The sequence below is a fragment of the Gopherus evgoodei genome, chromosome 11, assembly GCF_007399415.2.
Source record: "Gopherus evgoodei ecotype Sinaloan lineage chromosome 11, rGopEvg1_v1.p, whole genome shotgun sequence".
Classification (NCBI taxonomy): Eukaryota; Metazoa; Chordata; order Testudines; family Testudinidae; genus Gopherus; species Gopherus evgoodei.
Genome location: NC_044332.1, coordinates 54,805,046 through 54,828,116, shown reverse-complemented (window position 1 = coordinate 54,828,116; position 23,071 = coordinate 54,805,046). Strand labels below are relative to the sequence as shown.

At 43.7% G+C, this 23,071-nt stretch overlaps 1 protein-coding gene across 1 annotated transcript in view; it reads left to right on the top strand.

The window, feature by feature from the left end:
* The window catches only part of EPC2 (enhancer of polycomb homolog 2), a 103,876-nt gene that overhangs the window by 37,601 nt on the left and 43,204 nt on the right, over nucleotides 1–23,071 (top strand). Inside the window, exons 3-6 of the mRNA XM_030579777.1 lie at nucleotides 4,225–4,370; nucleotides 11,554–11,760; nucleotides 14,376–14,524; nucleotides 14,820–14,952. Of these exons, the coding sequence (XP_030435637.1) occupies nucleotides 4,225–4,370; nucleotides 11,554–11,760; nucleotides 14,376–14,524; nucleotides 14,820–14,952 (635 nt within the window). The remainder of the gene's footprint in view (nucleotides 1–4,224; nucleotides 4,371–11,553; nucleotides 11,761–14,375; nucleotides 14,525–14,819; nucleotides 14,953–23,071) is intronic.

The window sequence follows — 23,071 nt, the reverse complement described above, 5'->3', positions numbered from 1 at the left end:
CCCCTGGTTTAGATATTAATGTTTTGAGCAGTAAAGATGTAGAAAGGAATATAGTCTTAATATAATTCTTTGGTCTGGAATCAGTATTCTAAAAGTGGATAATCTAATTTGTATATTGTGTAAAACATGAATCTATTCAAATTAAAAGGCAAGGGTTTTTACTAAATTTCTGCCCCTAGGTTCACTGTGTTAAGTATAATCCATTACTTTTAGCACAATAGAAGTAAGATCCTTTTTGTTAATTTCTGATTCGTTGGTATGAGAAAAGATATTCTGGTACAATAGCATTTCTTTCCCAGCAACCTCAGTTTATTTTTAAAATAAAATAAAGGCATTTCAAAAGTAGATTCTAACTGAACCCACAAAATTTTAAATCCATTGCAATTAATCTATTACCAAAAAACCTATTAATGTGATTAAGACCATGTTAAGGCATATTTTTAGATCCCCCTCATTAAGTGTACTGAACAAATCAGTATTTTCTTTTTTTTCTTGCAAGTACAGTATTCCTTCCCCAAATTAAAAATAAATGAAACATTTAGACTAGGGCTGTCAAACGATTTAAAGAAATTAATTGCACTATTAAAGAATAACAGAATAGGATGTATTTAAACATTTTTTAATGTTTTCTACATTTTAAAATATATTGATTTCAATTACCACACAGAATACAAAGTGTACAGTGCTCACTTTATATGATTATTTTTATTACAAATATTTGCACAGTAAAAAACAAAAGAAATAGTATTTTTCAATTAATCTAATACAAGTATTGTAGAACTATCTCTTTATCATGAAAATTGAACTTATAAATGTAGACTTATGTACAAAAACATATCTGTATTCAAAAATAAAACAATGTAAATCTTTAGAAGCTACAAGTCCATTCAGTCCTACTTCTTGTGCAGCCAATCACTAAGACAAACAAGGTTGTTTACATTTGCAGGAGATAATGCTACCTGCTGCTTGTTTACAGTGTGACCTGAAAGTGATAACAGGTGTTTGCATGGCACTCTTGTAACCTTCATTGCAAGATATTTACGTGCCAGATGCGCTAAAGATTCATATGTCCCTTCATGCTTCAACTACCCTTCCAGAGGACATGCCGATGATGGGTTCTGCTCGATAATGATCCAAAGCAGTGCAGACCGATGCAAATTCATTTTCATTATCTGAGTCAGATGCCATCAGCAGACGGTTGATTTTCTTTTTTAGTGGTTCAGTTCTCTAGTTTCTGCATCGGAGTGTTGCTCTTTTAAGACTTCTGAATGCATGCTCCACACCTCACCCCACTCAGATTTTGGAAGGCACTTCAGAATCTTAAACATTGGGTTGAGTGCTGTAGCTATCTTTAGAAATCTCACATTAATATCTTCTTTGCGTTTTGTCAGATCTGAAGTGAAAGTGTTCTTAAAACAAATAACGTGCTGTGGCATCATCCAAGATTGTTATAACATGAAATATATAGCAGAATGTGGGTAAAACAGAGCAGAAGACATGCAATTCTCCCCCAAGGAGTTCAGTCATAAATGTAATGAACGCATTTTTTTTTTAACAAGCATCATCAGCATGGAAGCATGACCTCTGGAATGGTGGCCAAAGCATGAATATAGCATACGAATGTTTATTAATGCTGGCTACAAAAGTTCCATGCAAATGCCTGTTCTCACTGTCAGGTGACATTGTAAATAAGAAGCGGGCAGCATTATGTCCCATAAATATAAACAAGCTTGTTTGTCTTAGCGATTGGCTGCACAAGAAATAGGACTGAATGGATTTGTAGACTGTAATGTTTTACATTGTTTTTTGAGTGCAGTTGTGTAACAAAATAAATCTACATTTGCAAGTTGGACTTTTATGATAGAGATTGCACTTCAGTACTTATATGAGGTGAATTGAAAAACACTATATCATTTTTACAGTGAAAATATTTGTAGTAATAATAATATAAAGTGAGCACTGTACACTTTGTATTATGTGTTGTAATAGAAATCAATATATTTGAAAATGTAGAAAAACATCCAAAAATACTTAATAAATTTCAGTTGATATTCTATTGTTTAATGAGGTGATTAATCACAATTTTTTATCTCAATTAATTTTTTTTGAATTAATCACGTGAGTTGACTGCGATTAATCGACAGCCCTAATTTAGACCTGAGCATAATCTGCCCCAACGGTTCAAAATGTATACATCAGCCCTCTCCCTCCCCCCTCCCAAGAAATTGCATCTTAAAAATCATAAGATTATAAAATTGTTGTTCTTTTATTTGCTTTTTGATGTCTGAACCATTAGAGTTTGTTTTTTCTGGGTTTTTTTCTGCATCCATGAGAGTTGCACACTTCTTTAATGAGAGTTGAGAGTCTCATGTAAACCATACATCTCCAGGGGCTAGGTATTTAAGGGAAAACCTAAAATACCACAGCACTCATGATAAAATTTCTGGAGTCGGCAACACTGAAAACATGACTTTTTTTCCCCCCTCCAACAACTCTAGACCCAGCTAATTCGTAGTAGAAATTTCCTCCACATCTTTTACGATTTCTTCAAAAACTGTAATACATATTTAAAATAATGAAATCTTGGTAATATGAAGTGTCACCACTGATGTTCTAAAGCTTTAAACAGGAAAGACTGCTGGCTTTTTATTTAAACTGTTTTTATTTTAGTGTGGATGAATGAAGGTGCAGGTTTGCATGATTTTATAAGTACCATTTTCCATAATATTTTACCAATTCATAGTTCTGTTTTCATCTTTTCAGTCTATGAACTTTGATGGATTCCTATAGACTTTCTTTGAGAAACCAGGATCTAGTGTTGTGAACTGTAACATCCTCACAAGTCTTTTTCTAAGTAATAAATTCTATTGATTATCAGATTTCCATCTGAATGAAATCTTGTGTAAACTTTTGACACACATGGAACTATTTTTAAATACAGTTTCAGTGACTCAGTACTTAATAAATAGTATTATTAATGATCATTTATGTATTTATAGCACAGCGCCTATATTCAGTTCTGAATTAAATACTAAAGTTTTTTTGAATGGATTTCTTTCCCTAAGGTAAATAAATTTATTTTAACATAAGCCTTCAATGGTTCTACTGCAGTAATCATAAAAATTAAATTATTTGGGGAACTGAAAGACTCCTTATCCCATTTTCAACCTTTTAGGTTCCTAGTTTGAAACATTCACTAATTGAATGTTAGCACTGATTGAAGGTTCTTGCCGTCGTTAGGATTTAATAATCTATCTGAAATGAATTGGCTTTGCTGCATTATCTATCTGATACTTGTCCTGTCTGGATTACATCTTAACTGACAAAGATTTAGTATTCATGAAAGCTGAAGATATGCTCTAAGTTCTAAAGAAACAATGTTTCCAGGTCAAGCCTGGGGCATGTTATCAGGGCAGTATCGTTTGGGAGGGAAGAGGAAAAGAGATTTGGTTGCTTTTTCATTCTTCCTATGCTGTACCTGTTTTTGGTGTTAGTAGTGCCTTAATTTCCATTGATATTGATCGAGCCTTTTTATAAACACGATACAAAAATTAAAAAAAAAACCAAATCCACAATATGTTACACACGCTAATTATCTAAGTCATCTCAGATAGGAACAATAGTCAATTTAAAATTACATTGGAGCGCTATTTTTCATGTCCCTTGTGTCGGAGTAAGGGTTGCATCTGAAAATTATAGTAATTTAATCTTTCAGAAAAATTTGCACATGAGTTTGTCGACAGAATTTTAGCTACCACTTGACATTTTTTTGCTTTTGTGGGTTGAAGGGAGACAAGTTAAGCTGGCCTGGGTAAAATGTTAAATAACTCTGATTTTTAATGCAATTTTAAATTAGATTTTATTTTATTTTTTTTTCTAGTAAATCTTATGGTGACTGATGTATAAAGTGACTCAGTCTCTCAATAATTCAGCATCTGATATTAATATAACTTGGCTCTGACCTTTTCTCCTTTGCTGAATACATACTAAAGAAAAGTAGGTTTTAATTTAAATTAAATATATAAGAATATTGGAAAACATTAAAATTAACAGATAATGAGAAACTTACACACTTAAAAGACATAAAAGGTCAGCTAGTTTGAAGGGTGTTAATTTGCAGCTAAAAATGGTGATACGTTACTGTAATATCTTAATTTGGAATCCTTTACATAAATAAGTGACTTCTGTAACTAAGAGCTGCTTTTATACATGTTTCTGTTTCAGCCTTTAATCTGGACAATGAGCAACCAGATTACGATATGGACTCTGAAGATGAGACGTTATTAAACAGACTCAATCGGAAGATGGAAATCAAGCCGCTACAGTTTGAAATTATGATTGACAGGCTTGAAAAAGCCAGTTCTAATCAGGTATTGCACTCTTAAGAAATAATCCTCTCTTCTTTTACGGATAATCATTCTCATTAATGTTTCGATTTTGTTTCACTTCTATTTAATCTTTTATATGTTTTTCTTAACCTTTGAGTATCACTATTGTGCCTCCCACTAGTTGTTTGAAAAACACAACCCCAGATCCATAGTGTGTGTTCATAAAACCATAGTACTCTTCTTTATCTTATTAGGCAGGTAGAGTCACTAAATGTTTAATTACCTAGAATGAAAATGGTAAGTGAAATAGTTTTTTGTTTTTGTTTTTAATGTCCTCATTGAACTCCAAAATTTAGTGCAATAGAAGAGGATGTCTGTCATCCTATTTTGACAATATCAATGTTAGAGATATCAGCTTTAGTAGGCTGACAGTTTTTTGCATGCACATCCTGATTTTCCTTAGCATTCCTTTTCTTTGGTCTAACTTTGGGTTTAGTGTGCGGGTGGTGGTGGTGGCCAGTGATATCCAGGAGGTCAGACTAGATGCTCTAGTGGTTCCTTTTGGCCTTAAATTCTGTTACTGGGGGGGGGGGGGGAGAGCTAACTCTTTAAATGTGTATTCTAATTTAAAAAGAAAACCAAAAAGCCCAAAACAAGCTAAACCCAGGATTTTTCTGTTGTTGCAGGCTAATCTTTAGTCGCTTATTTTACTTTCCAAACTTAATTCCTGATCCTGCAAATTGGGGAGCACTCTGTTTCTGTTGACTTCAGTGGAGTTGAGTGCTCAGTAAATTGGCAGTGCACATCCCTCCAGCTCTGAGTTTGGATTCTAATTGGAGCTGTGTCTTTTATAAAAATCCCTTAATGATTTACTATTTTAATGTTTTACCCTAAATATGCAAAACGTGTATTATAAATTTCTTAAATAGTTTCTCTATATTACACTACAACTAGGAAAGGTAATTCTATGGACATTTTTGGCCTTAACAATAATAAACTATATATAATCTGATGGAGTGTCAGGTGAATAAACTAATCAGTTACTGAGATAGATCTTTTCCTTTTTTTAAATTTTTTTTTAAACCCTCATCTTGCAGATTGTAGATACAGATTACTCTTCTGTTTGTAGGGCGTGTAATTTGATGTGAAGACTCACAAATCAGGAAAGGAAAAATAAAAATCCCAGTGACTGGTCATTTCATATTCCTTTTTTCAGACATGCTTCATTTAAAAAAATAAAACTCAAAACAAGAACAAATCAACTTAAACTACTTGGTAATAAACACATGTGACCTTTTGCACTTCAGCCAGTTGGCTGGAGAAAGAACATGCACTTTCTCTATAATTCCCTCTTTTGCACCAGCCTCTGTTTTTCTTTTATAACTCTGGTTAGATCATCACCTCTCTCATGCCAGAGTGCTTTTACACCTTGTCACGGGGGTTCCAGCAAAAGGGAAGTTAGGTTGGTGTTCCTTTTTTGCTTAGTTGGGTAGCTCCACAAAAGGACCGAAGGAAGATTTTGGCTCCTTTTTCTCTTCAGTTAGCAACATGTCTTCATTAACCAGCCTGTTTTATATGTTTGCCATGGATAAGATGCTTCAGTGAATCTCTTAGCTGATTAAAGATGGAGCCTCAGAAGAGGACACTCACGAGGTGCTCCTTGTGTGGTGTTGACTGTGTGTACTCTTTCCAGGGAGGAGAATGGCCTTACAGTGGTCACATCTCCTTTTTTCCACCCTTGAGTAGACAGTGGATAGGATCTCCAGCTGGTGCTGGATCTTGCTGGGAAGCTGAAGCCAACCATAGTGAGAAACATGGTAGGGAAAGGGCTGAGAAGCCCCTGTACCTTTCACAGCTGGATCTGAATACAGTTCATGCCACCTCGGTAAATTATATATCTGGGGGCTCTCTTTAGTACTACCATTAATACTCTTTGCAGGAGAGTGAAAAAGTAAGGAAGTCCAGCGAGAAAGTTTCCATAAGTTGAACAAATATTGAGTTATGATTTTGTTCATAGAACTGGTGCGATGGGCCTGGAAGCACTCTTGTCATCTCTTAAGTGCTTTTCTGACTCTCGGGGCTCAGTTAGGAGAGCTGCATGCGTCTGTTCTTGGCAACATGATCAGACAAATCTCTGTCTGTGGGAATTCCCAGAGAATTTTACTGAAAGACCTTCCAGTGCAGGAGCCCCATAGGACAGTCATCACTAGCAACACCAGTTTTTGGAATTGGGAAAAAGCCCAGGAGACATGGCCCAGGCAAGAAAGGGATGCATATGTCAGTCCTTGAGCTCAGAGCAGTGAGACTAGCATTAATTTTGTTCTAGGAGACAGTCTCCAAGCTAGTCAGTCCTTCAATTAACAAAACTAAGGTGGTTTTGTTTGTTATGTGCCAGATGCTCACCAGGAATAGAACCTGAGGGCTTGTCTACATCAGAAAGTTGCAGCGCTGGTGAGGGAGTTACAGCGCTGCAACTTTGAAGGTGTACACATCTGCAGGGCATCACCAGCGCTGCAACTCCCTGTTTGCAGCGCTGGCCGTACTCCCGTTTTGTCTCGGGTGTAGAGGATCCAGCGCTGGTGATCCAGCGCTGGTAATCCAATGTAGACACTTACCAGCGCTTTTCTTGACCTCCGTGGAAGGAGGAAGCCTCTGGTAGTCAAGCTGGTCTCCTTTCCCGGTTTGCTCTCTCGTTCCCGGAACCCCGAGCAAGCAGGTCTCCTTCCCTGCGGTTTGCAGGGTGGCTCCGGGAACGCGAGAGCAAACCGCGGCGAAGCTGGTCTCCTTTCCCGGTTTGCTCTCTCGTTCCCGGAGCCACCCTGCAAACCGCAGGGAAGGAGAACCGCTTGCTCGGCGGTTCGGGGAACGAGAGAGCAAACCGGGAAAGGAGACCAGCTTCGCCGCGGTTTGCTCTCTCGTTCCCGGAGCCACCCTGCAAACCGCAGGGAAGGAGAACTGCTTGCTCGGCGGTTCGGGGAACGAGAGAGCAAACCGGGAAAGGAGACCAGTTTCGCCGCGGTTTGCTCTCGCGTTCCCGGAGCCACCCTGCAAACCGCAGGGAAGGAGAACCGCTTGCTCGGCGGTTCGGGGACCGAGAGAGCAAACCGGGAAAGGAGACCAGCTTCGCCGCGGTTTGCTCTCGCGTTCCCGGAGCCACCCTGCAAACCGCAGGGAAGGAGACCTGCTTGCTCGGGGTTCCGGGAACGAGAGAGCAAACCGCGGCGAAGCTGGTCTCCTTCCCCGGCTTGCTCTCTCGTTCCCGGAACCCCGAGCAAGCAGGTCTCCTTCCCTGCGGTTTGCAGGGTGGCTCCAGGAACGCGAGAGCAAACCGCGGCGAAGCTGGTCTCCTTCCCCGGCTTGCTCTCTCGTTCCCGGAACCCCGAGCAAGCAGGTCTCCTTCCCTGCGGTTTGCAGGGTGGCTCCGGGAACGCGAGAGCAAACCGCGGCGAAGCTGGTCTCCTTCCCCGGTTTGCTCTCGCGTTCCCGGAACCCCCCTTGAAGCCGCCCAGCAGCGCTGCAGTGTGGCCACATCTAACACCACTTGCAGCGCTGGTTGCTGTAAGTGTGGCCACTCTGCAGCACTGGCCCTATACAGCTGTACTAATACAGCTGTAACAACCAGCGCTGCAAAATTTTAGATGTAGACATGGCCTGAGTCAGAGAAGAATGTTCTCTTAGAATAAATGGGGAAGAATCTCAGAGCCTTAAGAATAACAGTCCTGGTAGGAGCCCTCAATTTGCAAGCAATTAACTGAGTTGTAAAGCTATCAGTCTTGATGAGTTTGATTTGGAGGGAAATGAAGTGAATCCCCCAAGAATTGTGTTAAAAAGTAAAGGGCGATGAAGGAATATTGATTCTAGTGTCTCTTGCCTGGCCTTGCAATTCAAGCTAGTTAACTGATGATCTGATCTAATCAACAAGGGCCCTCTTTTTGGATTTGATGTCTCCAGGGCCATTTCATTTTACTGCAGAAGGAAAACTACAGTGAAAGGATTGGTGTGTGAGAAGCAAATCTTGAAACATCTGGGGCTGTCTCTCAAAGTGAGGCAGACACTTAGCTGAGATTAAGAAAGTTGACTATCTCCATGGTCCACAGTTCCAGTTGGAATACTCTTTTGGTTTGCACCAGTGCTAGGAGTTAAAAGATCAAAGTGGTGCTCTGTTCCCTATGTTCTTGGAGTTTCTTTAACTAGATTAAGGTCTGTCTCTCAGTATGTTGAGAAGTCGGGTTCAGTAGTGAGAGAGCTGTGGAGAGACACTAGGTGGGTTTGCATCCCTTAGTAGCCAGATTTTTTCAGAGCAGTTGGAACAGGTTTTGGCTAAACAAATAATTGTTTCTCCTTGACTACTGTAGTGTTTAAACATTGAGTATTTATCTCTTGTAAAACACTGACATTGGTTACTCTTATTTTGGCTCTCAATTAAAAAGACCTTTCTGGTAACCATAATTAGGATGAACTTGCAGTCCCCTTGTGGTGATTCCTCTTTCCGGTTTTTCAGTGTTAAAGTAACACATCTCTTGATTCTCAGCTTTACATTGAAGATGAATGCTGAGTTGCACAGGAATATAAAGATTACTCTCCTTCCGTTTAGGCCCCTGCTGTCTTCTGGTATTGAAGGAGCTTGGCATTTCCTAGATGCCACTGAGGTCCTGAAATCTTACCTACGTAAAGTCAAAGAAGTCAGTGCTTCAGACTCCTTGTTTTTCTTGTGTTCTTGCCAAGAACAATTCATTTTCTGTTGGTCTTTGCCTAATGGATTTGAGTCTGTATTAAGAAAGCATATATATCAGAGGGTTTTGTGTGTCCTATGGAGGCATTAAGAATTACTGATTATAATGTGACTGCTTTGTGGGGAGTGTCTGCATAGAGAAAATGTGTCAGGCAGCTTTTTGGTGCTTTCTACATAACTTCATGGACCATTTTGTGGACGCTCGAGCTTCTGCTGATACTTTGGGGTATAGGATTCAAAGTACTGAATCTGAATGTTAGGAACCCCCTAGGCAAAAAACAATTTCTAGATTGTTGGATCCCTACAAGCAGAAACAAGTTTGATCCCACTTGTAAATTGCTTTTCTGTAAGGGCTTCCAAAACACTGGAATCCACCTAACAATTTACTTCGTATATAGTTTGTATTTTAGTTTTATTGGGAATGTGAGTCCTACTGATGAAGTTAGAAGCTGTTCAGTGAGAGTCAGTTGCTAGCTGAACAGAAGAAAGATGCCAAATGTTCCTGTCAGTCAATTTGAGGAGCTACCTGAGGGCTTGTCTACATCAGAAAGTTGCAGCGCTGGTGAGGGAGTTACAGCGCTGCAACTTAGGAGGTGTACACATCTGCAGGGCACCACTAGCGCTGCAACTCCCTGTTTGCAGCGCTGGCCGTACTCCCGTTTTGTCTCGGGTGTAGAGGATCCAGCGCTGGTGATCAAATATAGACACTTACCAACGCTTTTCTTGACCTCCGTGGAATAAGCAGGTATCCCAGCATACCTGAGGAAGCCTCTGGTAATCAAGCTGGTCTCCTTCCCCGGCTTGCTCTCGCGTTCCCCGAACCCCGAGCAAGCAGGTCTCCTTCCCTGAGGTTTGCTGGGTGGTTCCGGGAATGCGAGAGCAAACTGCGGCGAAGCTGGTCTCCTTTCCCGGTTTGCTCTCGCGTTCCCCGAACCCCCGAGCAAGCAGGTCTCCTTCCCTGCGGTTTGCAGGGTGGTTCGGGGAACGCGAGAGCAAACCGCGGCGAAGCTGGTCTCCTTTCCCGGTTTGCTCTTGCGTTCCCCGAACCCCCGAGCAAGCAGGTCTCCTTCCCTGCGGTTTGCAGGGTGGTTCGGGGAACGCGAGAGCAAACCGCGGCGAAGCTGGTCTCCTTTCCCGGTTTGCTCTCGCGTTCCCCGAACCCCCCTTGAAGCCGCCCAACAGCGCTGCAGTGTGGCCACATCTAACACCACTTGCAGCGCTGGTTGCTGTAAGTGTGGCCACTCTGCAGCGCTGGCCCTATACAGCTGTACTAATACAGCTGTAACAACCAGCGCTGCAAAATTTTAGATGTAGACATGGCCTGAGTAAGCAAAAGGACAATGCCTCTTGCCCCTCTGTGTCCATATTAATGGAGCCCCTTGTGGGAATATAATTAGCAGGTAGGGTTGGCCAAAAGTCCACTTTCCTTTACAGAGAGAACAAACTTAAATAATGAATCCTGTTCCCAGTGCAGAATTGATACTTTAAAAATATTAATTCATAAAACCAAAGGAAGGGAAAGTGAATATTTTAGAATGTTCTAAAATGCTGTTCATAGTAATGGACAGACTGGTTTTTTAAAGTGTTTATATATAAAATGAAGTACATATACTTTTCTCTGTAGACACTGTATGTGCATGTGAGCAGGTACGTGTGGCCACTAAGGCTAGTATTCATTCCAGGCAGAGTGGACACAAAACTACTATATGGGTGTTGTGGGGATAATAGTAGTGTAAGGACAGAATTGCTGACTTCCCTATTTTTTTTTTTTTTGCCGTTGCTTTCCTTGCACTACTATAGATTGCATAGCTAGTACTCATTGCAGTCAGAATAGACAAAATTATTGTGTTAGTGCTAAGTGGCAGTGGTTATTGTGGAGATATAACATATTTTATAACTTCAAAAAAAATTCCACTGCTGATGTTTATCATGTTCTTTACTTTAATGTGGATGGTAGGCTTAATGCTACCTCATATCAGGGCCAGCTCCAGGCGTCAGCATTCCAAGCTGGTGCTTGAGGCGGCATTCTGCCAGGGGTGGCAGTCCCCCTTGTTTTGCCCCCAAGCAGTGCGCCAAATTGTCACAGTGGGCGGGGAAGGGGGGCAGTCTGTATGCCCTTAGGGCAGCAGGCAAGTTTAGCTGTCTGAGGCAGCTTCAGCTAAACATAGAAGCTGCTGCCGAATTGCCACTGCTGCAGAAACACGCCTGCTTCCTTAAGGGCACAGGGACTCTCCCCCCCCCCCCAGGGCAGCAATTCGGCGCGCTGCTTGGGGCAGTGAAAACTGTAGAGCCGGCCCTGCCTCATATGCCACTGCCACAGAACTCCTTTTGAGGCTGAGTACGTGACTGTCATGTTATAGTGCAAATCAAGCCTTTCAATGCAAGAGAATTGTTAGGTTTATCTAGAAGCTTTAGAAAGAAGGATGAATGAAGATTGTAAATGACTTTCTCATTGCTGTTCTTACTGAACTACATCTTTGTGTTTTCTTTCAGCTTGTAACACTTCAGGAAGCTAAATTGCTGCTAAATGAGGATGATTACCTTATTAAAGCTGTCTATGACTACTGGGTGAGAAAACGTAAGAACTGCAGGGGGCCATCCCTTATCCCTCAAATCAAACAAGAAAAAAGGGACGGCTCCACCAACAATGACCCTTATGTTGCCTTTCGGAGGAGAACTGAGAAAATGCAGACTCGGAAGGTAATTTGTGAATATAGGACTGGATCCTGCAGCATGCTAAGCACTTTGGTCCCAATCCAGCAAAGACCAGGGTGCTCAGCACTTTGTATGATAACCCCATAATATGCCTAAATTTGTTATCTATCAACTAGTCTTTTTGTATTCTGTTCATCATTATAGTGTCTGTCTAATGTCCTGAGTAAATTTAAACCTTGTTAAACTGACAGTGAATTGTAATCTAGCCTGTTGTCTAATAATAAAAGTAGCTAAAGGTCATACTCATGCTACTGTGGTTTTATAATCAGTTTCCTGTGCAGTGCCTGATCATTTTAGTAGAAATGTATTTAGCATGCTTATCCATTGTTGTTGGATGCAACGGTAGAGGGTTATGATGGAACTGGTAATTGAGCTGAAGAAAAAAGTATTAAGTCTCCTCCTTGTCCTGGCCACAAGTGGGAGGGAAAGGTGTGATGCATCCTCTCAACTGCTTCTTGGATGTGTGATGGGGTGTGACTCACCACTGCAGTGCTTCTTACTGGTCATATTGGGAATTTAGCTCTGTGCCCTCTTCTGGTGGTATCTTGCCCAACATCACCTCTACTCCTGGACCCGTCACTCCCAGGATTGTGGCATCCTCTTCATGACACTGCCCTCCAGCTGTGTCATACTCGGTGTTCTCCCCTTCTGGGGGACCTGCAATCTCTGCCCAGCCATTTCCCTCAGTGGTAACTGCAGTCCATTGTTCCAGGGCCACTTCCCACGCAACTCCAGCACCTTCTTCTGCTCTTACCTCAGGGCCTCAGTCTGCAGGCCCTAGCGGCCAGCCAGGAGCTCTCCCTAGCTCTCCAGTCCCTGCTTGCAGCACTAAATTGTCCCAGGTGCTGGAGCTTTTTCCCTCTGCTAGGAGTCTGCTCTTCTCCCCTCTAGTTCCAGTCAGCTACTCAACTCTGCTCTGCTCTGCAGCCCTTCTTCTGTGGGCCTGCTAGGCCATGATTGGCTGCTCTTTGCAGCCCCTCTTTAACTGGCTGCCTCCAGTGCAGCCTTCCTAGGGCTGCTTTTAACCCCTTTTCTGCCAGTGAGGGGCAGCTGCCCCATCACAGGGTGCTAAACAGCTCAAACAATATCCTATTCATTCTTGGATGCCGAAGGCTCCAACTGTTCCTAAACATCCGTCTTCCTCCGGACAACTTCAGCAATGTAGCTAAGCATTTTCAGTATAAACATTTATCATGTGTTGAAAATTTAAGGGGCAGCATAAAATAAATGTAATTTAATATTAAGAGTAGAATACTCCACAGATTGTTGCATTTATTTTCTTGTTTAACTTTAAAAAAAAGCACCTCCATTTAAAAAAAAATTACTCAAAGCTGCCACACAATTATACCTTAAAATGCCTGAGAAAGCAGGATGATTTTATTTCGGTTTTTATGAAAAAAAGTTGGTAGTGATTGGACATCTAACATGCTAGTTGAATGCCAATGAAAATGAGGCAGGATCAGAGGCTAAAATAGGGGAAAAAAACAAGTTAAAAATTACTTGGGCCTTGTTTATACTGCCACTTACAGCACTGAAACTTTCTTCGCTCAGGGGTGTGAAAAAACAGATCTCTGAGCGATGCAAGTTTCAGTGCTATGAAGTGACAGCGTCAATAGCGCTGGTAGCTATTCTCCTCACGGAGGTGGTTTTATTACAGTGCCAGGAGAGCTCTCTTCCAGCACTGGAGCTGCGACTACACAGCCAGGTTAAAGTGTTGCTGCAGCAGCGCTTTAAAGTTGGCTGTGTAGACGTACCATTAGGTACAAGTTAAATGTCTTCAGGTCACTAGGGTCTGTTGAAATACATCATTGAATACTCAGGGAGCTGTTTGAGGAAATATTTGAGTCATTAGCGATTATATTTGAAAAGTCGTGGAAGACAGGAGAGATTCCAGAGGACTGGACAGGGCAAATGTAGTACTGAAAGGGAAATAAGAACAACCCAGGGAATTACAGACCAGTCAGCTTGACTTCAGTACCCGGAAAGAAAATGGAGCAAATAATTAAGCTGTCAATTTGCAAACACCTAGCAGATAATAAGGTGATAAGTAGCTGTCAGCATGGATTTGTCAAGAACAAATTGTGTCAAACCAACCTAGTAATGACTTTATATCTGATTTGTATCACAATTTACTGTTTGTGGGAGACAGAGGAACAACACAATACAGATCAGCTGTTTGAGTTGCTAATCACTAGCTTAAGTTGGTTATAGCTGGAACTGTAAAGTCTTCAATTTTCCATAATTTGATATCAACCTTAAACCTTAAGCACAGCAAAACTCATCACTTGCAGAATCTAGGTAAGCAAAATATTTTGGGGCCAAATCCTCAGCTCTTTATTTATACAAACTTCCATTGACTTGATCGGAGCTTTTTTTGAAGAAAAAAATTAGCTTAGGATTTGATAGCTCTTCTTGTAATCATACTTACGGTTTGGTGCACTGAATAGTTTATTCTTGTGAAAGGTTTGTGCTATGGTCAGATTCTGCTTTCTGACCACAGACCTGCAATGTATAATATTTTGCTGAACTGACGTAATTTACATCTTCCAGATTTTGCTTTTGATTTATGCTCTGACTAACCTTCCATCTATTTTCAATAGAATCGAAAGAATGATGAAGCCTCTTATGAGAAGATGTTGAAATTAAGAAGAGAGTTTAGCAGAGCCATAACAATTTTGGAGATGATTAAGAGAAGAGAGAAAACAAAACGGGAGTTGTTGCATTTGACATTAGAAGTTGTGGAAAAAAGGTAAAGTTGCCATCTAACATTAACTATGAGAGCTCCACTTCAAATACGTATAAAATACTGCATTAAATAAAGGGGTTTCCTTCTATCTCAGATGCATAGTAACATATTTTGTAAATTAAGCTACTGCTCCTGTATGTATACATGACTTGGGAACTTTTTTGCTTTGTTGAAGGCTTAAATCTCACTGTAAACTTCATAAAACTGAAAATTGTGTTTGTTGTACAGCGTCTTTTTTTTTTTTTTTAATATGGTGTTGCCATTAAAATGTATAATGTTCCCCTTCTATAACTTTCAGGTACCATTTGGGTGATTATGGAGGTGAAATCCTTAATGAAGTAAAGCTTAATAGACCTGACAAAGAGATGAGCACCACTCCAGCAACTCTTCATAATGGAAACCACCACAAAGTTCAAGAATGTAAAGTTAAGGTAAACTTGTTTTTGTCCACAATGAGACATCTTGTTCCTTTGAACAGCTCTTGTAGTTGGGTTGGCCAGTCAATCTAATGTGCAGAGCAGGTGCTTGGATTGGGAAAGAGAGTAAAAGACTCTCCCTAGCCTGAAAAGCTTATAGTCTAACGTGGTTCAGATGTCTAGGTATCAGTGACACCTGACATCAGTTTTTTCCTTAAAAAAGAATAATATAGTATTCTTCGTTCCTATCTTTCTCACTACACTCTCTTTAAGTTGTAAGGAGATACATACGTAAACACTTAAATGTGAATTTAAGGGCCTATACCATATACTGAGACATATAGTGAACTACTTCTCTTGCCTTCCTTTGGGGAGTAGAGCTTTGAACTTTTTTTCAGCAGCACAGTCCACGAATACTGATAGCTTTGGACAGAATCATTCCACACAACACAGATGAGAATATTAGGAATATGTAGGGTGTCAGTAAAAGGCAAGGAAAGAGCTACAGAATTCTAGGGGTTGGCATAAACTAGGGATTATGCGTCAGAGATGAAGGCCTGTTAACAATTCCAGCTAGCTAGCTAGCTCAAGAATACAAGCTTTAGTATTTATTTTGTATTATGTCAATGCTTAGTAAAAACTGAGCGACCAAAATTTTCAGGAAACTCCTTGGGTTGTGTGTCAGGGTATGTCTACATCTACAGTTTTGTAGCGCTGGTTGTTACAGCTGTATTAGTACAGCTGTATAGGGCCAGTGCTGCAGAGTGGCCACACTTACAGCAACCAGCGCTGCAAGTGGTGTTAGATGTGGCCACACTGCAGCGCTGTTGGGCGGCTTCAAGGGGGGTTCGGGGAACGCGAGAGCAAACCGCGGGAAAGCAGGTCTCCTTCCCCGGTTTTGCTCCAGTGTTCCCCGAACCCCCGAGCAAGCAGGTCTCCTTCCCCGCGGTTTGCTCTCGCGTTCCCCGAACCCCCGAGCAAGCAGATCTCCTTCCCCGCGGTTTGCTCTCGCGTTCCCCGAACCCCCGAGCAAGCAGATCTCCTTCCCTGCGGTTTGCTCTCGCGTTCCCCGAACCCCCCTGCAAATGGCGGGGAAGGAGACCTGCTTGCTCGGGGGTGCGGGGAAGGAGACCTACTTGCACGGGGGTTCAGGGAACGCGAGAGCAAACCGGGGAAGGAGACCTGCTTCCCCGCGGTTTGCTCTCGCGTTCCCCGAACCCCTCTGCAAACCGCTGGGAAGGAGACCCGCTTGGGAGGGGATTCGGAGAACACCGGAGCAAACCGCGGGGAAGGATACCTGCTTGATTACCAGAGAGGCTTCCTCAGGTATGCTGGGATACCTGCTTATTCCACGGAGGTCAAGAAAAGCGCTGGTAAGTGTCTACACTTGATTACCAGCGCTGGATCACCAGCGCTGGATCTTCTACACCCGAGACAAAACGGGAGTACTGCCAGCGCTGCAAACAGGGAGTTGCAGCGCTGGTGATGCCCTGCAGATGTGTACACCTCCTAAGTTGCAGCGCTGTAATCCCCTCACCAGCGCTGCAACTTTGTGATGTAGACAAGCCGCAGTAGTCTGACATTATTGAGAGCTGTGCACTGGCAGTGTCAACTAGCAGTGATTCTGATTTCCTCCCTCTATCGACAGTGTGATAGTATCAGAAACTGTGTGTTGTTAGTGGAAAACAATACAGACAAGATGTGAGCCTTTTAATTCTACTTAGGCACCACAAGCTACTAGGAGGGAGAGATCTGGAAGACTTACTCTATTTGTCATGCGCATGTTAATTGTTTTGACAGGCTGAGATCGGGAGAGCTGTGGGCTGCCAAATTTTGTGAAATGTTATCCTTTATTTGCAAAAGAATGTTGTTCCTTAACTTCCTTCTGTCTGTGCTGAACCACAGTTAGTCTAGTTTTATTTTTATACCTACTAAACTTGAGAGTGTTTGTTACATCAGAAAAGTAGATGTTACATAGCTAGAAACATGCATAGCTAGAAATTTTGGACACCTTCAAACTGGTCACACTGCACAGTTTTTTGTAAACTCAGGCAATAGATAAAATAATAATTTTTTTGAGATCTCTCTATTTAAATCATTAGTGGGAGAAGCTCCACCAAATAAATACTCTCTAACAAATAAACATTTTAAAACTCCTGGTCCAGATACCTCAAAAGAGAAGAAACATATCAAGAGTTCAGGAGTAATCTAGCCAGATCATCAGATCAGAATTGCCTAAGAGATAGTGGAGTTATATCCAAACATCCATCCTACACTGATCAGTTTTTACTTAGTGCCTACCTTTATCCGTCCCTTTTCCGTAGTGCTTCCTGAAAAATACATTCTCAAAACTCAAAAAACAAGGGAAAAAGATCCCGTAGAGGTCTCTATCTCCTTTGTATTGGACTGCTCAAAATAGATGAATAAAAATTAGATTTTCAAAAAAACCCAAAAGATTGTAGAATAATTATCTGAATATTCCCTCAGAGGGTAGTTTTGACCTTTTGTGCACAATGTAAGTAAAATATTGAGTACAGAAGGACCTAAAGTAAACACAGTTCCTCAGGGCTACTCCATGAATAGAATGAGAGTTTCAGATATTACTGCACAATGTTGTCTTACTACTACAAGAAAAGAGTGCTATCCTTATTTCCAGATGAGAAAAAAATTAAGGTTTGTTTTTTTTCTTGTCCTGTGTTAAATGCTGATTGGTGCTGAGCCTCTATAACTAAGTTAAATTGAAATGGCAATTAGGTCAGTATGCTCAACCATATGTACTATAGGTTTTGAATGGTTTGTCTAGTTTAGTTTTAAACTTACCGTGTGATGGGACTTCCACCATTGGGAGTCTGTTCCAGAATCTAATGGATCTCATCAAGAGGTAAAACAATTCCTAAATAATTTATCCCTTCTGGATGCTCACACTCTTCAAATAGGTTTCAGAGTAGCAGCCGTGTTAGTCTGTATCCGCAAAAAGAACAGGAGTACTTGTGGCACTTAGAGACTAACAAATTTATTTCAGCATAAGTTTTCTTGGGCTACAGCTCACTTCTTCGGATGCAGCTGTATATGGTTATGTCTTTACCTCTTCCCACTTAAGCAAGCTATACAGTTCTCTTGGGGACAGTCTTCGCATGAAGCAATGCACTGTAATGCACGAGAGGATGAGTCTGTTAATATTTCCTCTTAATCCAGAAGTTCTTCTGGTCCCAGATCATTGTTGATGAATGTGAAGCCCAGAATTAAATTCAGCGAAGTATAAAAATCAGTATAAAAAAGCAGAGACGACCGTGAGGATTTCTATTGCCTATGTGCCTGATTTAAAAAAAAAAACAAAACAATCATTGTAACAGGAGCAGCTCTGAATTCCTGAAACTGTGGTTGGCCTCTATGAGAAGCCTCAGTCAAAGCCAGGGAAAGAAAAGAGGTGAAAGCAGAGGGAGGAAGGAAATGGGAATTCCTTTTTGCTTTATTGTTTCCACTTGGGACAAAGCAGAATCAGAACTGTGCACTGAATGTTATTTGGACAGATGGTTCTCCTTTCACTGAGCTCTGAGAGGAAATGACACATCAAGAGAGAGAAAAATTAAGCAGTGGCAGACATCAGAATCCACACATTTAAAATACAGTAGAATGCAACATCTGTTTTCAGGTTTTTTTAAATGTGGGGAGGCGACTAAGAGGGGTAGATTGCTGCCACCATTTAACTGTTTTTTCTGTTAAGAAAGAAATATGTCTGTCAGAGAGACCCTGCTTTCTTCGAGTGCTTGCTCATATAGATTCCAATTAGGTGTGCGCGTACCGCGTGCACATTCGTCTAAAGATTTTTACCCTAGCAACACTCGGTGGGTCGGCTGGGTCGCTCCCTGGAGTGGCGCCGTTTTGGCGCCGGATATATACCCCTGCCCACCCAACAGCCCTTCAGTTCCTTCTTACCGCCCGTGACGGTTGTTGGAACTGTGGAGCATGGCTTTGCTGGTCTCCACGTCCCTAGCTACTCGTAGTTCTTTGCTGTTTAGTTCTTGTAGTTTGAGTTCTTGTAATTATAGTTAGTATTAGTTGTTGTATTTATAGTTAGTGTATATAGTTTGGGGGGGATCAGGGATTAGCCCCTTTTCTCCACCCTGGTACAGGCCCATGCCCAAGGCACCGAGATTCAAACCGTGCTCGGTGTGCCAAAAGCCGATGCCAATAGGGGATCCCCACAACTCCTGCCTCAAGTGCCTAGGGGAATCCCACCTTACCGATAAGTGCCGCATCTGCTAGTCGTTTTTTAAACCAAGGACAAAGAATGAGCTGGACTTTTGATTTGAAACAGCTCCTCATGGAGTCGGCACTTAGTCCTGCAGCGTCAGTACCGAGCGCCCAACAGACTGCTTCTGTAAGGAGTGCCCCTTGGCCCCGGACCGCTCTGGTACCAAGAAGGAGCCCTGACACTGACCTCTACTGGCACTGACATCTGCTCGGCACCGCTACCTGTCCCCGAGAGCCAGGAAGCAACATAGCGCTCCAGCTGCTTCAGCTCCACAGAAGGAGCGCTTTTTGAAGACGGTTCGTCCGGCACCTTCCTCTGTCGCAGCACCATCGACTGTGGTACCTCCGATTGCGGCTCCACCGAGCGCGGCACCGTGGATTCTGGTCCCACAAGGGCCACTGAGTCCGGTGCCTGACAGCTCCCTGGCTGATGCTGTGGTTGAGCTTGCCCTCCCTTCTACACCAGAGACCTTCTCCATGGCAAGGGAGCTCATCGCCATGACGGAGTCGACACGGCCTCAACCACCGGCACCACTGGTGCGGGTCATACAATCCATCAGAAAACCAGCCCTGGTAAGGCCACTTTCCGTTGGTCCAACAGAGGGACGTTGTTCAAGATCACGGTCTTGCAGATGCTCTCGATCACGCCGTTCCCGCTCCCGGCACCGCTTGCAGTCCCAGCACCATCTCCATCACGGTACCAGTCGCACTCGTGGCACCATTCGACATCTTATTCGCCGGCCGGATACTCCCAGTACCGATCTGACTCATGGCACCGCCCTCGGCACCGTGTATCCTGCAGTCGCTCCAGACGAAGGGACTCGAGATCCCGGTTGACCTCCCGGCACCGCTACGGTAGAAGGTCCTGATCTTGCTTGCGGTACCGTTATAGCTCCCGGTACTGCTCCCTGGTACCGCCCGGGATCGAGCATCCAGAACAATGGCGCCCTCCCAGGGTTTGTCGGCACCACCGTGGCCATCAAGACACACATCGGTGTCATCGCAGGCTGGTAGCGCATCCTATTCTCAGGAGTGTGACTCTGACGTCGCCAGCCATATATTCCCAGAGAGCCAGAGCCACGAACAAGGGCCTCATCACTGGTCCTTCTGGACACTGTGGAAATACCACCAGGCCCAAAGTGCTCCATCAGTGGCTCCACGGTCAGCCTCGTCAGAACACCGGGTACCAGAGGCGACAGTAAGCCGCCCCCCCGCCCCTCCACTTACGGGCATGGATGAGGCTCCAATACAATCTGCAGACACCCAGGTTCCACCTGACACAGATGTCACTCCTCAAGTGCAGGAGCCCCCACAGGACCCCCTGGTCCTGGGCCTCTCCTCCTCCTCTTCGCCTGATGAGACGGTGGCGGGAACATCCTCCTCAGGCCTTCCACCAATTGATCTCAGGGCCCATCAAGACCTTTTGAGACGAGTGGCTCAGAATATGAACTTACAGGTGGAGGAGGTCCCTGAAATAGAGGACCCTGTCATGGACATTCTATCGGCTGATGCACCTACTAGAGTGGCTCTTCCATTTATCCGCACCATACAGGCTAATGCGGATACCATTTGGCAATCTTCAGCCTCTATTCTACCTACAGCAAGGGGAGTAGAGAGAAAATATATGGTCCCCTCAAAGGGTTATGAATATCTCTACATTCACCCACCTCCTTGCTCTTCAGTGGTGCAATCGGTGAACGAGAGCGAGCGTCATAGCCAGCAAGCCCTGGATCCTAAGTCAAAGTAGGCTAGACGCATGGACCTCCTAGGTCTCAAAATATACTCGGCCGGGGGGCCTCCAACCTAGGGTGGCAAACCAACAAACCCTCCTAAGTAGATATAACTTTAATACATGGTTGTCCTTGGGGAAGTTAAGTATCAGAGGGTAGCCGTGTTAGTCTGGATCTGTAAAAGCAGCAAAGAATCATGTGGCACCTTATAGACTAACAGACGTTTTGGAGCATGAGCTTTCGTGGGTGAATACCCACTTTCTCAGATGCATGTCTGAGTCATGGGGAAGTTGACGGGATTCCTGGGGAAGAAGCTCCGTAAAGAATTTACGGCCCTACTTGAAGAGGTAAAAAGGTAGCAAGAACCTCACTCCAAGCCTCTCTGGATGCAGCGGACTCTGCAGCCAGAACTCTGGCGTCAGGAGTGATGATGAGGCGTATCTCCTGGCTCCAGGTATCAGGCCTTCCCCCTGAATTACAACAAACTGTTCAGGATTTGCCCTTCGAAGGCCAGGGCCTGTTCTCAGATAAAACTGACCCCAGATTGCAAAGTCTGAAGGACAATCGCGTTATAATGTGCTCACTGGGTATGCACACGCCAGTGACCCAACGCAGGACCTTCTGGCCCCAGCCACACTGCCGTAATGCCCTGCCTAGGCCACGTCAGGACTTTAGCAGAAGGCGTGGTAGAGGGAATTGTTGGAGACAGTCTGACTCTCAAGGAGGTCAAAATTAGGCACCCCCTAAACAACCAGCGGGGCCCAAGCAGAACTTTTGATGGGACGCTTGAGGGCAGCCCACCAGTTGCTGTACCGGATCATTCTCCTTCCTTTTTCAACCGCCTCTCACAATTCCTCCCTGCTTGGTCCCAGCTAACTTCAGATCGTTGGGTCCTGCGCACGGTGGAAGTGGGATACTACTTCCAGTTTGTTTCAGCCTTGCCTTCCCACCCTCCCTCCCCGTACCTCTTCAAGGACCCTCTCACGAGCAATTCCTCTTACAAGAGGTCCAGTCGCTCCTAGCCATGGGAGCCATAGAGGAGGTGTCAAAAGACATGAGGGGCGAGGAGTTTTATTCCCGGTACTTCCTAATCCCCAAGGCAAAGGGAGGTCTACGACCGATCCTAGACCTGCAAGAGCTCAACAAATTCATGATAAAGCTGAAGTTCTGCATGGTAACCCTGGGGACAATTATCCCGTCCCTGGATCCAGGAGACTGGTATGCTGCCCTCAATATGAAGGATGCGTATTTCCATATCACAGTTTACCCACAGCACAGACGGTACCTCCATTTTGTGGTCAACCATCAACACTTTCAGTTCACTGTACTTCCGTTTGACCTTTCTACAGCTCCACGTGTGTTCACAAAATGCATGGCTGTAGTCGCTGCCTCCCTCCGGCATCGTCGGGTACACGTCTACACGTATCTCAACGATTGGCTCATTCGAGGGACTTCCCAGTCGCAAATGTTGCAGCACCTGTGCATCGTCAAAGATCTCTTCGGGAGTCTAGGCCTGATGATCAATACAGAGAAGTCTACTCTGACACCCACACAGAGAATAGACTTCATAGGAGTGGTTCTGCACACCAATCTGGCCAGAGCCTGCCTCCCGCAGTCGCATTTTCAAGCAATGCCTTCAATTATTCGAGGTCTTCAAACCTTCCCGACAACGTTGGTGCTCACCTGCCTCAGCCTAGTAGGTCACATGGCCTCCTGCACCTTCGTGACCAAGCACGCAAGGCTACGCCTCCTCATCCCTTTCAAACCTGGCTTGCTTCAGTATACCAACCACGCAGAGACAGCCTGGACTCGGTGCTCACTATTCCCCAGGAGGTTCTGGGCCCCCTAACCCGGTGGCTAAACCCCACTCTAGTCTGTGCAGGGATGCCATTCCAGCCACCACAAGCCTTGATGGCCCTAACCACGGACGCACCATCTCTGGGTTGGGGTACCCACCTCGAGGGCCTTCACACTCAAGGCCTCTGGTTGCCTCAAGAGCTGGCCCCGCACATCAATGTGCGGGAGCTGAGACTGGTCCATCTAGCATGCCAGGTGTTTCGAGACCATCTCCAAGGCCATTGTGTATCTGTGTTCACGGACCACACAACGGCCATGTTTTACATAAACAAGCAGGGTGGAGCACACTTCTC